The 17,563-nt window shown below is 37.0% G+C and overlaps 1 protein-coding gene across 3 annotated transcripts in view; it reads right to left on the reverse strand.

Annotated features, from left to right (window-relative positions):
* Positions 1-955: 955 nt before the first annotated feature.
* The window catches only part of LOC107087023 (nerve growth factor-like), a 31,409-nt gene continuing 14,801 nt past the window's right edge, over positions 956-17,563 (reverse strand). The window contains exons 2-3 of one of the 3 annotated variants that reach the window (XM_015378353.1): positions 3,701-3,808; positions 959-2,811 (exon numbers count right to left, since the gene is read on the reverse strand). In XM_015378353.1, the coding sequence (XP_015233839.1) occupies positions 1,937-2,800 (864 nt within the window). In that variant the 5' untranslated portion in view covers positions 2,801-2,811; positions 3,701-3,808 and the 3' untranslated portion in view covers positions 959-1,936. Of the gene's footprint in view, positions 2,812-3,700; positions 3,836-17,563 lie in introns of all 3 variants that reach the window. The other 2 variants (XM_015378354.1, XM_015378355.1) reach the window with 2 other exon arrangements.

Genomic DNA, 17,563 nt, shown 5'->3' on the forward strand with positions numbered 1-17,563 from the left:
GGTTAATAATTTCAGTTATTTGCATGTAAAAAGTAAAAGAAAACTTTATGTTGCATAAAAAAATAAAGAGAAAAGAGAGCTAAAAGAAAACATAACTACCAAGAGATATACATCTCTTCAAGCCATTCCCAACTATTTTTCTTTGTGCTTTTTTTGAAGCTAAACTTTGAGGCCTCTATGCTTGAGTTTACAGCATTTGATCTTTTATCACCAACTCGTGCTGTGAAAAGAGAAATACAGATCTTTATGACCTTGGAAAGATGAAGTGTTGGTTGAAAAGAGATGATTAAATATTTCAAAGTACAGCAAAACATTTTTTAAACACATTTCTTCAATTTCCACGCATTTGGTTCACTTGAATATTAGCTACATCATCCAAAAAATAGTAATTTTAAAAAAGGATAACCCATATGAGAAAGAAAAACTGTTTTTAATATATTATTTAATTTTGCAATACAAAAAAATACCTCTACAAATAAATTGACCCTGTGTTAAAACCTAGTTATCGAATATTAAGGTATGAAATGTATTTACCATACTTTTCTCTTTATTTTGTTAGCAAAAAAACAGGCCTCACTGCCATACCTTTAGGGACAAGAATTTACAGATTGCACAGAAGCTGACTGACCGCAGTAAACATGGTTGCATAAATATATATCGCAAACTGAAGAAAAGCAGTACTAGATGAGATGAGAAACTTAGTTATAGAGATCCATCAGTCTGGGGAGGAGCAGAAAGATATATCTAAGGCTTTTGGCCTAGGGTGACTCTTGTTAAGAGCCTTTACTCCAAATGGAGAGCAACCTTACTACAGGATCACATTTAATAAACATCCAGGATATCTACAAACAAAACAACAAGGAACAAAAAGGAACCTTTATTTTGCATTTTGCATGTATTAGCAATATTTATTTTTCTAATTTCTTATTTTTAAGTTTAGGCATTTCAGTGCAAAATAAGCAGAAAAAGATGGAATCTGCTCTGTAAAGCAAGTGAGTGATGATTCTAAAAGAAAAATATCCCAAAGTCCAAAAGGGATCAAAAAGGCACAACCAGGCAGGCAAGTACTTAAGTGTTTAATAAATAAAGAGATGGACAGCACAACAACAAAAATAATAACAACATTAAACAACTCAGAATCACTTTTTATGTATGAACATACACTTATAAACCATAAATATGTGGCCCTTATAACTTAAAACTGGTAGCACTTCTTTGACTGAGGTAGGGTCAGGAATAAAAAGCAACTAAATAAAGAAATGTATTTATATGTGTGTTTGTATGTTTGTTGAATGCTGTTATCAGTGGAAGTGTATGTTGGAAGTATGTTGGCAAGGAAGCTGCAGGACCAGGTAGTGGAGGCAGCAGTCTTAGCAGAGATGCCTGGACTTCCCTCTCCCCAAACACTGTCTCCATCTCCTCTTGGGGAAGCCCAAGGTCTTCCAGGGCCAGGAAAGAGATATAGTCCCTCCAGAATGTCCAGATTTCATGGTCATAGGTGAGGGTAGGGATGTAGACTGAACGATAAATTGAGAGCTTCTCCTTTTGGCTCAGCTCTCTCTTTACCATAACAGTCCAGTGAAGCATCCGCATTACGGGGAAGCCGCACCGATCCATCTGTCCATCTACTGCTCCATTATCCCCTCACTTGTGAACAGGAACTCAAGATGCATGAACTCTTCCACTTTCGCCAGGAGCTCCTTTCTTCAAGAGGGCAAGCTTTTTTTTTCGTCCACGAACCATAGACTCAGACTCGTAGGGGCTGATCTTCATGCTTGCTGAAAACCATAACCAGTACATGCTCTAGGTCTTGGCTAGAGGGAGCCAACAAAATCAAGTCATCTGCAAAAAGCAGAGGTGAAATCTACCAGTGCTGTTGCAATGGCTGTTTAGTAGAAATGTGTGTTTGCTTTTATAGGCCAGTGCTCCTCTTCAATCAATGCCTCAGTCTTCCTGCCCAAGACTTCCGGCTGATAACACACACACATGCAGCGTTGATACGGATGAAACGCCAGGCTGTCTGTTCCTTGAAGACGGTCAGGGCGCTAACAAATATGTGTGTGTTGGTGCAGTAGGAGTTCCAGTGGCGGCTGTCAATGCCGAGACAACCTGAACTGCCTGACTTGGAGCTTTGCTTTCCACCCCGCACTCCAGGCCTTCCACCACTCATGATTGCAGAGCCCCTGTGTGTTGGGGATCTACAGGTGGTCTCATAAAAAAGCTGTTTCTTTACTTTGTTGTTGATTGTAACATTGGAGAGTACTGTCACTTCATTTCCAGATATGTCTGTGGCTCGTGTCTTGTTTTTCACCCAGGTATTAATGCTGTCACACACTGAGTACTCTCCTCGATGCATGGTGTGTGAACTTGCCCTTCGTCTTACCCTCACCCCCCTAATCCCTTCAATGTCATAATCTTCATCATCCAAAACATCATGCGAGGGGGTTACCTCACTAAAAACAACACGGGGTGATGGGCGATAATGTCTCTTTGAGAAGAGCTTCGGGTCCACCACTGGACTAGAGGGGTCTGGAGAGGAACCTGCTGGAGAGTGGCCAATAATGGGGCTCCTGTTGTGCATGTGCGAAGCTGAACGATGTAGCCTCTTGGTCCTGTGATGGGTGGTCCTATGATTCTGCTGTGAAGTTTTGCCCTGAGAAAGATGTCCCCTGGCTGCCACTGTGTCCTTCTGCCCTGCTCTGTGACTGGCTGCTCCAGGGCTCCGGTCCAATCCCACTCCCATATTCAGTACAGCCTGGACGCCAATCAGGAGGAGCAGGACCAGTGGTGACGACCTCATGGGCACAAGTCCTGTGCCAAAGATACAAAAATGTATAATCATTAATATTAAAATGTGATTTTTTTTCCAGCTTTATTAGATATATTTTATCAAAAAGATTAAAGCCACACTGTGTAACTTTTATCTACTAGGAGACACCTGTAAATTCAGTTTTAGGCCTCCTGAAAACAGCTGGTGACTCTTTTGCTAAATTAAACAACCTTCTTCTGTGTTTTGGAATCTGATAGCAGACCACTTTTGACCAGCAGATTCAGAAGTCATGGAATTATTTGGGAAGACATGGTCACATTTACCTCATCATTCCATGATGGGTCGGATCCTCTCAAGTTACATAGGAAGGTTTTTTAAAAGCGACACCCATAAAGAGAATGGATATACACCATTTGCCATTTATTGGCCAAAAAGATAATTTCATACATCGCAAATTAGGCAATAATTGGGTCAAAAGATATTCAGGGTTGCTTTAAATTGATCAATTATAAGTATTCTTTCATTTAAACCATATTATATTATCCCTTATTATTATTAGCACAGTAAATGTAACAACAGGCACACCTTTAGAAGCTAAAAATGGAGCAACTTCCCTTGTGAAAACAATTTGACGACCCTTTACAGTTTTTGTTCATTTAAGAGCGGTCTAGCATTTTGTCTAAGTACATTATATGAAATTCCAATAGACTTCATCCAATTTTGGTTTTGTAACATGATATAATGTAGAAAGGTTCCAGGAGTGAGAATACTTGTTCAAGAAACTTAAACTACACCAAATGGAAATTATTTCATTACATAATACAGAAAAAGAAAGATGATGCAGTTTTTAATAGGGTAGGTTATCCCTTACCAGTTCTTTCCCTGTGTTTTTTTCTTTTTTCATGGATTGCTTTGCTAGGTTTTAAGTACCTGTGGAATGTGTCCAGCTGAAGTAGAGAGTCCTGTAGACTTTAAAGCCAAACTCCAACAAAGACTGGGCCCCTCATACCTGCCACCTGGACCCTCTGAACCACAGCTCTGTGATACACATGGAGAGTACAAAGACTAGTTAAAATTAAATTTCATATTCAATTTATTCATATAGTATAATAGTAAGACAAATTATGTTATGTCTTATATCTTCAGAGAAAAGCAAAAGGTAGCATGGAAAAGTAACATGGTCATCACTTTAATCAACGTTTAAACCTCAAAAAAACAAGCTGTCTACAGCTGGCTAGACAGTATAAAGAAAAAAATCAAAAGCACTTTTTCTGTACATTTGATTTGTCCAATGCAAATTATGTAAAACAATAAAAAAAACTGTACCGTAGGACATATAGATATCAATATCTGTGGCATTCCACACCTCAATAAATATAAAATACCACCTTTATTGTGCAGACATCAAGCTTGCACCACTCAAAGAATATGAACACATGTTTTCAAATGTGGTATTACTTCCACCAACATATATCCAATGCATGTGTATGTGATCTGATTGTTCGAATGGTTTGCATAGTTAGATATCAAGTTGTCTATGAACATATTTCTTCCAGACATGCAAACCTTTAGGGGGTCAGGGAGGTGAGTTGAAGCTGACCTGTCAGTATTTATTTACAATGCTTTGTTGCATCTTGTTGTTACAGTGGCAGTGTTGGACTGCCACAAAGTTTATGGGTGTTGCAAATATTTACCTCTGCAAGTTTAATGTTATTGTCTTGCTGTGAAGGTTGGACCCTCGTGGTTGGATATAGCTAAGCTCAGGAAGCAGTTAGTGGTCAATGGTATATTTTTTTGCAAAAACACTACCGCCTCTGTATTTAATTTTACCTTTTGAGGCACCAAAGTCCTCTGGAAAATCTTTTGCAATGTAGTAAGATCCATTAGGAGACAGTACTCCTAGCATTGTATACACCAGCTTGCAAGGACAAGCAGCTGAGACATATCAAAATGTCATTGGCTGTCTTCCCCTCAGAAATCATAACTGGGCCACAGAGGGGAGATTTTGCATTTTGAATTCCTGCTCAGGTATTTTCCCACAAGCTAGTTCAAGGCTATGATTATATTTGCTATAAACTACAAATTCCACATTTGGTAATGTCCAAGGCAGTTTTAACATACAAGGCAAAAGTTTTAATAAAACTTCAACCTTTTCAGATCCTGTTTATTTTTCTTCGATTTTGATTTGTTTTTTGGAAATTGAAAAGCAATCAATCTTTGTCTAAGTTCTGTTTTATGTGCTGAATATGATAAATGGCTCTATGCTGCAAGCTTTAGTGCATGTTGACTGAATGTCACATTAGATTAACATACTTTCTTAATAAACGTTGGAATAAGGTCAGTTGCATTCATTTACACCCCTTGAATGAATAATTTTCAACCATTTTAAATGTAATTAAAGCATCAGTATATTTGAAGTAAGTTTTTACCAGCGTTACACATTTATACACAAAAATATTTTGGCAATTCCTCAAACTAGTACACACATACACAATACATGCTCAAGGCCATTGGTCTTTTCCTCCCAAAACCACAGAAAAAAACACTACTGTTGCACAGAGAGATCATGTGAGGTCAACCCAGCAACATGAAGCAAAGAGGCATATGCAAGTTACAGAGGTAGGTTGAGCTACAACATCACTGCAAAATAAAGCATGCAAGCTTGTCTATACACACTGATACATTAAACCGGCATTCTCAGATTTTTCTATTGTGGAACCTGATATCCAAAATAATAGTTTATCCTCTCGCAAAACACTGCTCAGTTTAAACAACAAAATCTACATAAAATTTCATCTTGATCTGGGCTGATAGATATAAATCTGGATATTTAACCAAGACCATTCTATCATAGTCTTGCCCCAATGATCAGGGTCATTTTCTGCTTATGGCACCAAAGTTTGTAGCAGCTTTTACATGTTGTTCCTCTGAGATTACTTTTCATTTAGCTGCACCCATCTTCCTATCTACGCTGAATAGATTTCATGCCCTTCAAAAAGAGCGGTCTCTTTACAGCATGATGTCAGGTGGCATGATGCATCCACCAAAATATCTGACTGTGGGCATGCTCATAGTAATGTGCAGAGTTAGTGTGCTGCCACATAAAGCATTTGCAGTTTTGTTTCATCTGACCAGACCATCATCTTCCACATTTTTGCTGAGCCAAATTTTTGCCAATTTCTGTAGTTGATTGATTCAGTCTTGCACAGGGAGATGTTAAAAACCTGGGGTATTGTCTCATAGCCAAACCCCACATAAAACTATCAATAACTTCATATATTAATAAATAAAGTTCAGGAGGTGTTTGCACTGGATTGTATTTAGATGTTTTAGAACCAAGTGGGCTTAATTCTAATTCTTGATACACTTCTTAGACATTTATTTTTAAAATTACATTTATTTAAAGTCCAAAAATGACATTACTTTCTCTTCCATTTCCAAACTATGAAAAGATGTGCAATGGTCTTTTACACAAAGTCTCAATAAAATATGTTTAAGTTTCTGATAGTAATGTGAGAAATTGCAGCAAGGTGAAGTGGTATGAATAGTTATTTCGAGAACTGTATATGAAGCAATAACATATGTGGTTGTTAATGTAGTAGAGCTGTATTTCATTTTAGGGAAAATATAAACGTTCTTGAGTTTTAATTCATTATCGTACTGGTTCCATTATGAGCGAAAAAAGTACTTTTTAGTCCTATGTGATAAGTTAGTGGTCAAACCTTAAATTGCAGACTATGACTTTTACATCCTGTTGCTTTTGTTTGGAAATATCGTCCAGTATTTTCCTAGAGAATAAAAAATAATGCAATGATTCCTTTAGCAGAATCCTTTCCTGCTCTGTAACTGTATTTAGCAAATCAAATATAAACTGAAGCTCCAGGGAAGGATTAGTTTTGCATTTTATCTGCAAAACAATCAAGTAATCTTGGGTGATGCAGAGAGCTATTGTTTTGACAAACTGATTAAAAATTGATATCTTTTAACTTTACTAAACACAATCAAACACACTTAGGTTCACATATACTGAGCAGGAGGTGGTCCAAACATGCAGTAAACTGACTGATCCAGGCTGACGGGCAGCCGACTATTTACACAGCCCGAGGTGAGCCTGGAGGATCTTAATGTTAAAAATATGTGGCGTGTGTTTAATGCCGGTGGAGCCAGCGTAAACATTGGGTCCCAGGAGCACAGGGGTCAGAGAGGTTTAGAGAACACCTATGAGTTATAGGATTACCTCAATACTTACTCAAAATCTCTCTGACTATGCATCTGAACCTCTCCCAATAACACTTTATACAGGCTAACAAACATGCACATCACAGAAATGCATGACATTATTCTTTAATGCAGAAAAGATACAGATGTGTTCTTATTTTTTTTTTGTTTGCATTTATAAACTTAAAATAACATTGGACTTTGGGAAGGTGAACAAAACAGCAACATTTCCTTGCTTCCGAATCCAAAGGAAGCAGTCTCTGTTATAAACTGTTGTAAAAACAGGTCATTTTGCAGCATAAACACGTAGCGTAGATAAAAACAAATGGTGCAAAAGTCAAAATTGCCAAATGTTACATCTCAGATAAGATTCTGGTTACTTTTCTGCAACAATTTAAATCTGTGTTTTACATCTCTCTCTCCCTACTTTAGGAATGAAACATTTTTCTATTTTGTGCAAAGGCATCACTTATTTGCATATTACATGACAAGAAATATCTGAAATAACAAAAGCTTGAACGGGATGACTTTGTGTCCAAATAATGACAAAGAAAATCCATAGTCCTTACAGTAACAGAAATAGCAGACAGTGTCTGAGTCACGTTTTAGCACAGTGATGCAAATAAAACAATTAAATAATAAACTCTTATGAATCATGCAATAAGAAAATGACTCCAAGGATAATTCCTATGGTGGCAGACTTTGCAGAAGCTGCCCTGCGTAGTTTACTGGAAAGTGAGATTTCCCTTTTCCCAGTAAGCTTTGTGTAATGCTTTGCCAACTAGTGAATGAAAAACATTTTGATTGTGCAATTTCTCCTTTTCAAATGCCATGATGGCACAAGCGTGACAAAGCACTAACAGGATAAACAAATCCTTGTTCAGGCAGGGAAACGTTACTGTAATGCCTACAATGTAAACAAGAGAAGGGAAGTTACATGTTGCCTAGCTGCTGTTATAGAAAAACATCTCCTGGACACATGAGATCAAAGCTTTTCAGATACAGACGTATCGCTTTGTCATTGGAATTGAAGCTCAGTCAGTTACTGGTACTGACAACAAATTTCTTTGGCCAGCAGGAAAGTTTCGTCAGGCAGCTAGCTATAATAATGTACTAAGCAGACTTTAGTAGCATTGACATGCAACATTACTACACTTGGCTGTAGCAAACGGTGAAGGAAACACATGTGGCTCAAACCCTGAAATGTGAGCATCACTTTCCATCATGACGAGGTTAGTTTACAGTAACTTCTCCCATCCAGGGGATGCATTAGTCATTAGTTACAAGTCCCTGTTAAAAGATGAGCAGGAGCATCATGTCAACACTTCTCTCAAACAAACACAAACATCTGTCGGTGTGATGAAAACTGCATCAGATTATAAGCGGGTGAGGAGAGACTGACAGCAGCAGAGGCGGAGGTAGGTAGAGCAAAGAAAATGAAGGGGGGGTGGTGGCGCAGGGGAAAAACTGAGAAAGACAAACAGTTTTCCTGAGTCTCTCAACAGCTCAGTGTAGTGCATTTCCTCCCGCTGTCAACCACTGGTAATAATTATCGAGCGGGATGACAGCCAGGTCAGCTTGCTCCCTTACACATAAATGAGACTGACTTGTGAAGATTGTTTTACTGGGAAAGAAATCCTACTGTTTGAATATAAAATATTTCAATTATTATTTGTTCATTGCATCTTTCACTTTTTATAATGAAACTTTTCTTCTCTGTAAATAGTGTTAATATTTCAGCTGAATAACAAGATATATGAACTGAGTTCAGCCATCAACATGCTGCCATAAACTCAGTTTTTTTTCATAAATTTTATCAAATTGTCTGTATCGATTTAAGAGCCTGGTGTCTGGTGAGAGGTTGTCATTAAAAGCACCTAGATGTTTAAAAAATCTTAATATTCCAAAATTATAGATTCCCTATGATTACATTAAGTTGACATAAAAAAAATCAAGCAAGGTGAAAAATATATTCCTAAATGTTAGGTCAAATCATACATTTCAACTTAAGTTATAAACATATGATTACATCACACTTTGTATTGACTTGGCAATTCGCTCCAATTGATAGGAACACATCTGATTCACATTTTTAACATCTTAGCTCAAAATAAGCACATAATTTGGAAACACAGCTAAATGCATGTTTCCTCTTGTTTGAGTGAAGACTCGGAGTATGGTACATATTGTCGTACTGGTCGTCTTCTGCTTTATCTGGGACTGAGTTATTGGGGAAGCAGTCTCAGTAGAGACTCCCATACTTCCCTTTCCCAAGACACCAGGCCAGTGAAGAGACATAGTCCCTCCAGAGTGTCCTGGTTCATCCCTCGGGCCACCTCATGGTGGGATGTGCCTAAAACACCTCCGGAGGGAGGTACATCAGACAAAGATGTCTGAGCCATCACAGCTTACTCCTCTTGATGTGAAGAACAACTAACTCTACTACGAGCCTATCCCAAATGATTGAGTTCCTCAACCCACCTCAAAGTGATTGCCCAGCCACTCTGCGGAAAAGTCTGATTTAGTATCTCAATCTTTCACATACGATACAGATTTTTATGATCATCGCTGTGGGTAGGAACTTAGACCGACTGGTAAATTGAGAGATTGACCTTTTCTCTCAGCTTTCTCCTCAAGCCCAATAGTTTGGTTCAACAGTTTCATTATAGCAGCAGCTGCAATGATGGGTCTATCAATCTCCCACTCCATTCTCCTCTAAGCATGCACAAAACCCGAGGACACTTGAACTTCTCAACTTGAGGCAGGTACTCTCATCCAACCTGAACTGGAAAAGCCACCTTTTTCTAGTGGGGAACAATTGCCTCTGAGTTGGAGGAGCTAATTCTCCTCCCATCCGGTTACCAATTACTGTAGCTCCGACCCACCCCAGTGCCTCCTGTAGGTCTTTGCAGGAGGGACCGAATATAACCACATCATCCACAAAAAGCAGGGACCATAACCGCTGGTCCCAAAACCAGACCCACTCCAGCCCTGGGCCAAACATAAGAATCCTGTCCATAAAGGTTATGAACAGGACCTGTGACAGAGGGCAGCACTGTCAGAGTCCAAAATGCGCCAAGTACAGGTCCAACTTAATGCCAGCACTGCGGACTAAACTCTTGCTCCACTTGTACAGACACTGGATAGCCCCTAGTAAAGGATCCTAACTCCGTACTCTTTGAGCGCCCCTCACAGGGAACCATGAGGCACACAGTTAGATGTCAACTTCGGGTCCACAAGATGTTCTTGAATCTTTCATTGTGGACTTTTATGTTCATCCCTTTAAAATGTGTACATTTATTGATGCTCTAGCTACATCTGATTATCTAATAACATTGATGAGTTTACTGTGAATCAAACTCAGAAGTGCAGATAAGCATGCATTGCCAGTTTAGACGATACTTTCAATCAAGAGTCTGGGTGTACTGGATAATGAATATGTTGAGGTCATGAGAGTTCATGCAAAAGGATACCAGTAAAGTAACATGTCTAGCACATTAAGTAAAGTAAAGTTATATACAGTATTAAATATTGGACTTCAGGCAGTGGTATTTCCTTAAGAAATGCCAATTAAGTTTTTGATCCGTTGTAAAGGCAGATATTCTATCCAGATTTTACATGATAACCTCTATGTTGACCCAGCTGAGGTACATTTCTTTTGGACTGATTGATTTTAATTTTTTTAGTTCACATGAATGGATTTTCAAAACACCATGATTCTTGCAACTCAAATCCAAGCTAGATATTTCTAGGAACAGAAGAAATGTTTTATATGCACAAACATCTACATGTCAGTATTGATTGGTGATATGCCATGCCCTTTTGACACAACAGTCCCAGCTGTATATTCTAAAAGCACTTACAACCTTGTAACCTTAATGGATTGACATGTATGATCCTCAAAGGTGGGTTAATAGTTGTATGTTTATTTTGGAACTGTGATCTAGATGAGTCTCATATTTTTTTCTACTGAGTGTTCTTTGTTGTTCCTGTGATGGACTGCCAACCTATCATTTGTTATGTTCCCAGTTTATCGCCTGATGACAGCTGACATAGACTCTAGACCCTTACGACCCTGAACAAGACAAAGGTTTGGAAAAAAAACTGTAGGAAGATGGATGGACTAAAGAACTTGGGCAAAAAGTCGTCTAAATTTAGTCACAGGCTTCAATGGCTAAATGAGAACAGCCAACAGACAGAACAAGTATGTCTCCTACTCAATGATTAAACCTTAAAAGTGTATGAAAGTTTCTATGATCTCGAAAATAGACCTTAATTGGTCTTTTTGAACAGAGACAGCTAAGAATATTCTTAGAATAAACCTCAATCTTACTTAAGCAACCATTAGTCTTTATTTAAAAAGTTACTTGGGATTTCTTTGACCGAAAATGGCCTTGTGTCATTTTTGCTTGATATGAACAGTTGTAGTTGAATACTGATGGTTACAGTTTCTCTCTCATTTGATTCCTTTGAATTATGGCTTTATTTTTGAAGTCTTCCAGTTTGAGGTATACATATCCAGCTTCTCTAGGTGAAATAGTCGTCTGCATAGCCCAGCTTTCTCACACCAGGTAAAAGGCCCACATCCTGTTAAAACGAAAGGAAATGTCCTATATTTCATAGTAAATTCGCATGCTCTATTTTTAACCAATGCAGTTGGTTTGTGTAACCTTTTTTCTAAACACTGCAGAATCTTATTAAAACCTTTGATGGAAATATAGGGGGATTACTATGTTGTGATCTATGGGTAAAGAAGGATTGAGTAGATTATCTATGATTGGGATAATCAGGTGTAGAAAAGTACAAGTGTCTTAAACAAAAGCCCTTCGAGCTGGCTTTACCTGTGTACCCCACCAGGTTTAATATCTGACATAAAACTGAAAGTCAACAGTAAAATAAAGTTACAAATGAAGCATGACAGACATGCAGCAGCAGATACAGAGGAACAAGGTAGCATTGGTTTCCAGAGCCAACCACAACTTCTCCGCAGGCTAATATGTTAATGTCAGCTAGTAAGCTTTTCCTTATTATGTGGAATCTGACATGCAGGATATAGTAACTCCAAAAAGGTAAACAACACCAACAACCACCAGGACCTGTTCAAGTCTAGGGCCAAAAGAAAGGTAACTAACATCTCTGCTGACCGAACATATCCTGGTCAGGAGCTGTTAAAACAAACTCACTAACAAACTCATGGGCAGTTTTTTTTCTCGGTCTGTCGCTGTGGTGAAAACAGTAAGTACAAAGTAAGTAAAAAAAAAAAATTATAATAATTATAAAAAAAAAAAAAAGAAAGAAAAGAAAACAGTAAGTACATCACAGCTAAGGTAGTCAGATTGTCAGCTAGAACAATAAGGATTTATTTTCACTATCACAACCTGACTTCTTGCTTTTTTTCTAACAAGAAATGCAGGCTTGTAAATACTGCTATTATCCTGTTTTTATTATGTCATTTATCCCATATCCTTTGTGCTGTGGATTGCTGTCTTATTTTTGGTGCACAAACACAAGGCACTCTTACATTTTGCTGAAGCACTTTATTCCCCAGTATATTATCAGTTGATTAGAGATATGCTACACAAAACCACCTTCACTATTACAAGGGTTGCAGAGGTCAAAATCAAAGGAATTTGATTTCCTTAACTTGCTTTAACTAGATGTATTTAGTTAAAGCATAGGGGGAACTTCAACCTTCCTTAACTTTGTAGCCCACATGTAAGGATTTTAAAACTTCAGATTTATTTTTAATTAAACATCAAAAAGATTGGTCTTTCTGGGATTGTCTGCTGACAGAAACATTTAGATATGGTGCCTATGTATTAATTTTTCCCTGGTGGATTCCTATTTCAGCAGTATTCTGCTCATATACTTCTGAGGTAAGTTAACCAATTCCAGTAAAAAAAGTGTTAAGAAGGATCTGACTCTAATTATTAGGTCAGCACTGAATGTAATGAGCGTATACAGACAGATCATTTTCAACAGATGTTTTTTCCATTAGTTCTGGGAAAACGAACAAGAGGTGAATCAAAGTAGCCTTGGTGCATGTGGAAAATTAAAGCAACAAACTGAGGCAGATGTTTGAGTAAAGAACTCGGTCTGTCTTGTTATATTTTGTCCTTGTTTACTTCTCTTTTCTGTCTGTATTTCATTTATCTGTATCTTCACTTTTTGCTTCTGGAATCTGACCTACTGCTATCATTTATAAGCCAAAGGTTACTTCCTGAGTACATAACAAAATCTGTGTCTAACAGAGAACAGATTTCAGAACCATGCAAGTTCATGTCTGCAGGTGGAGAGCGGTGGGTTTAAGTACCATTGTATTGACTCAGAGAAAATTTATCTTGTTACTGTTCTGATAGTAATTTGCTAATATTTTGACATGAGACAAGACTGTAAGTCTGTATTCTATAAGAATATACCAAACATTTGCATTGTTGAAAACACACTTGTCGCTGCAAGTACCTTCAATCATGTTAAAACACATGATTTCCATAAATAAAAAGTATGTGAAAGGGATGACCTTTACACCAGGTTCACACTAACTATGGTGCAGCTGCAGTGCACCCAAGGAACCCAAATCTTTAGAATTTCTGTGTACACTCAATGGAAGGATTCAACAAGGAAGGACACTGGATCAAGCTCTTGAGCTTTACGAGCCAAACAGGAAAAGTGAGGCACCTAGGATGGAGGGTTCCATTGAAATTCAAAATAAAATAAACCAACCAACAAATGCTTTTTTCCTAGTCAAAATAAAATGACAAAATAGAAACATGAATAGAAAGAGGAGGATTAAAAAATATATTTAAGTACAGGGATCATCAGTTTTGCCCAAAACTCCTGGAAAGATCATGAGCTCATTTGGACTTCTGTTCTTGCAAGTCCCGTTCCTCCAATTGGTGCTATAGGTGGGCCAGGCTCTGTCTGTGAGTGTAAGAGTGTCTGTTTGCCTTAAATTGCACTAAATTCCAGACTGCAACCTGTCAGCATGAGCCCAGCGTTATTCAGAATAAAAAAAAAAATAGAATTATCCCTTTTTTCTTTTTGCAAAAATTAAATAACACATCTGCTTGATATAGAAAAGATCAACCGTCACACTCTACTTACAGCTACAGAAAACCCTTATCTAAAGTAAGCAATTGTAAAGTATGAGTTTGTTCATGTACTGTAAATCTGTGCAGAACATATTGAGGAGGTGATTCAGTCATTTTATACTGGTGTGTTGGAGCAGAGACATACTTAAAGGTTGCAGAAGGTTATCCCTTGGGAGCTTGAGGAGGAAACCTTGGACCTGCTGTATGTGATTATCGACCATACTTGCAGTATGGGATCCATTTTCACCGGAATGTGATTCAGGTTATATAGGTACTGTAAGTGTGCGCTGAAGTTTTAAACAACAGCAAAGCTGACCAGACCAATTAGCTGTCTGCAGTGAATCTATGTCTCTGTGTGGTTTATTCTTGGTTCATCTAGAATGTTATCTTTGGCAATGTTATAAGACATGTCTGAATTGTTTATCTGTTTTATGATAATAGTTTATTAGTGCTGCACATCTTTCAGAGAAACATATAACATCCACTTAGCAATAGTAAAAAAAAAATATTTCTCCTTTTAGTCCATAAAAACATAGATCCCAGATAAGGGTGAGTCAGTGTAGCTACTGTAAAAAAAAAGTCACATTTTTAAGATTTTATCAAATCAAAGCACATCGTGGACTTTGTGACCTAAAGAGTTAATATATATAATAGTTATTTTAAATGATTCCTCACTCCAATATACAGCACTTGACAGTATCAATGCTACGAGCGCGGCTCTCCTTTTATAATACCGACTATGTAAGTTGGGAGAAGACGCACCATCATTGGCCAGGTCATGTGACCTGCAAGAATGTATGGCCACATGCTCTTATATATTTATGGAGCTACTGTAAGGCTTTTGTTCTTCTCTGCCTGCTCGACTACTGGTCATGGCTAAGGCAAGGAAAAAAACATTAACCTTCTGTGGAGGCTAAATAGGGAAAACGTAAAAAGGAAAAACAAGAGTCAAACATGGAAAGGAGTTTATTTGTTGGCATAGGCTGAAAGAACTTTATTTATTAGACTGGTAAGTTAACACTTAGCTCCTAGTATAGAGTCGTATCTGGTAATATTTTCGATTTTTAGTAGAAGCAAAATACGGGCAGTTCCAGGTCTAGCTCCCATAGTGCCCAAAAATTACAAGGTGTGCTGTTGAATGCACCTTTGGCCATAAAGCGACTTGGTTTTATTTTTTTTAGTAACATGAACAACTTAACTCCTCTCAGGTGTCACTAAATATATTTAATTATAGAAAAAACTAAATACCTGGCACTTAAATAATTAGCTCAACCTTTTGCAGTCTTTACATTTATTCACATTATGCATAGTGCATTAAGTGATTTCATGATAAATATAAAATTGTTATTACGCCTGCAATACTAATATAATATATATTTTTTAATTCTGATTTTAATTAATAAACTGAAAAATTAAGAAGAGATTTTAAAGAGCAAATGAAAGTATAAGAAGGATAGTCAATGGCTTCAATTCAAAGAAAGTATCCTTGCAGTGGCTTAACACAAACTGTAATTATTAGCTTAATAATTATGGTTTGAATTGGGTGCTACAACTTTATTTTTCACCCCATGACTCTTTGTGTTTTCTCCTTATAAGACATACTGGTAAGAATTTGAAAAGTTTTTCTGTATATAAGTAAGAAAAAAAATCATTATTAGTCCTACTTTTGCTATGCAACAATTTACAGGAAGATAAATTTAAACCTTAGAAAGAAAATATCTGTAATTCATTTTGGAATTTTAAAACAAACTTTTTAAAACATTTTCAGACCTTGATCTTACTAATCATTCCATACTTAAGACTGTGTTACTGAACAACATCTTAGAAGGCACTAATCTTTGATGGGGAGTGTCATGGTAAATATCATAGCAATAGGGGATTCTTTTTTGAAAACATACAAATATCCTTCCATAAATCTCTAAGTCACTTTGCCCAGGAAATCCTTTTTTTTTTCTTTTTTTTTTTTCCATCTGCTATTCTGATATATACTACTACTCCAGAGCTGTGGGTTTTTATACAGCAATGCTGGTTCCAAGTAGACACACAAGAAATAGCTCCAGGCAGTGTCTTACAGTAAGCTGAACAATGAATCACTAACATTAAAATTTGATTTTTGTCATATTCATGAAGGGATCCAAAACAAACATAGCTGCATCACATTGTGGTATCCATGAAGAACTGCAAAAATAAACATTTGTCCAGACCTTCGTTTTAGCAGTAATTGCATTTGAATGAAGTACAAACAATGAGGGAATTATATTTGCTAAAGTTAAGTATTTTTCTCATTATGGATTTAAGACCATTTGAGGTTTATTTTAAAAACCAGCTGTAATTTATATGAAGAAAATGTGTTTTGCTTTTTTTTTTTAAATAGCAAAAGTTGTTTAACAGGCTAAAAGTTGGATTTATCAGTAGAGTATTTTGGGGAGGAAAACAAACCTCATTTCTATTTATTTATTTTTTTATTTCATCACAAAAACTACTTTGCCTTAATCTTAGAATCTCCCTTAAAATATTTTTCAGAACACAAACACTACAATTGGGCTGCCAGTTGTTTTTTATGGCGGATAAACATGTCATCAAACCTGCTTGTCAGAAGCAAGAAGAGTCTTTTGTATTGTTAAACCAAAATGAAAAATTTCGTTCTTTAAACAATGGAATGATGTATATTTGCTTATTGCCTAAGAGGAAATAATAAAAATGTTCTCTTTAAAGCATGGAGCAGCTGAAAGTTTTCTGTTCTCAGTAAATCTGTAGTCCAAATTTCAAAGCTACTGCTGATGTCGTTTATGAGGATTTTTTTTTAGTGCAAGATGTGTCCTCTTACCACGCTTTCATTTTTGATGCATGCTCTGTTAGTAGAAAATGCCTGCAGAAAATTCAGTTTTATCTGTAGTGTTTGAGGCAAAACAGCAACTGGTTAACATTGTTCTAACCTTCAGAGGCGGGTAGTAACTAGTTCATTATCTCAGCTGCATTCACTTGGGTAACTTCACTAAATAACTAACAAGCTTGTTTTAAACAAAGGTACTTCAAATAAAACGTAGCTGATTTTGTACACAAGCTTACTTGTATTTTATATCTGGTGAACCTACCATGATATTTGGAGGTCAAGTTAGTATACTGTGAGGAATAAATATAGTTTAGTTTTAAAAGGTATACCTGATCTACTGTCAGGATTGGTTTTATAAGTTTAATGTTAAAAAGAAAACTGATCTGGAACATTTTTTTTCTTATGCCTGGATTTAATTTGTATAATAATTTAAAGTACCAGGATTTGCACATCATTTTAAATTTGGTCTCTGTTAAAGCTACAGTGTGTAACTTTTAGCGACATCTAGCGGTCAGACTGCAGCAACATGAACATCTCCCCTCCACCGCTTCTCCCCCCCAACAGTACGGCGAGCGTTATGGGACAAAATGTCTTCCACGACGTCCGCATCACCTACCTTCTCAAGTGATGAGGTTTGTTTACATAGATAAT

The sequence above is a fragment of the Cyprinodon variegatus genome, unplaced genomic scaffold, assembly GCF_000732505.1.
Source record: "Cyprinodon variegatus isolate N-32 unplaced genomic scaffold, C_variegatus-1.0 Scaffold171, whole genome shotgun sequence".
NCBI lineage: Eukaryota > Metazoa > Chordata > Actinopteri > Cyprinodontiformes > Cyprinodontidae > Cyprinodon > Cyprinodon variegatus.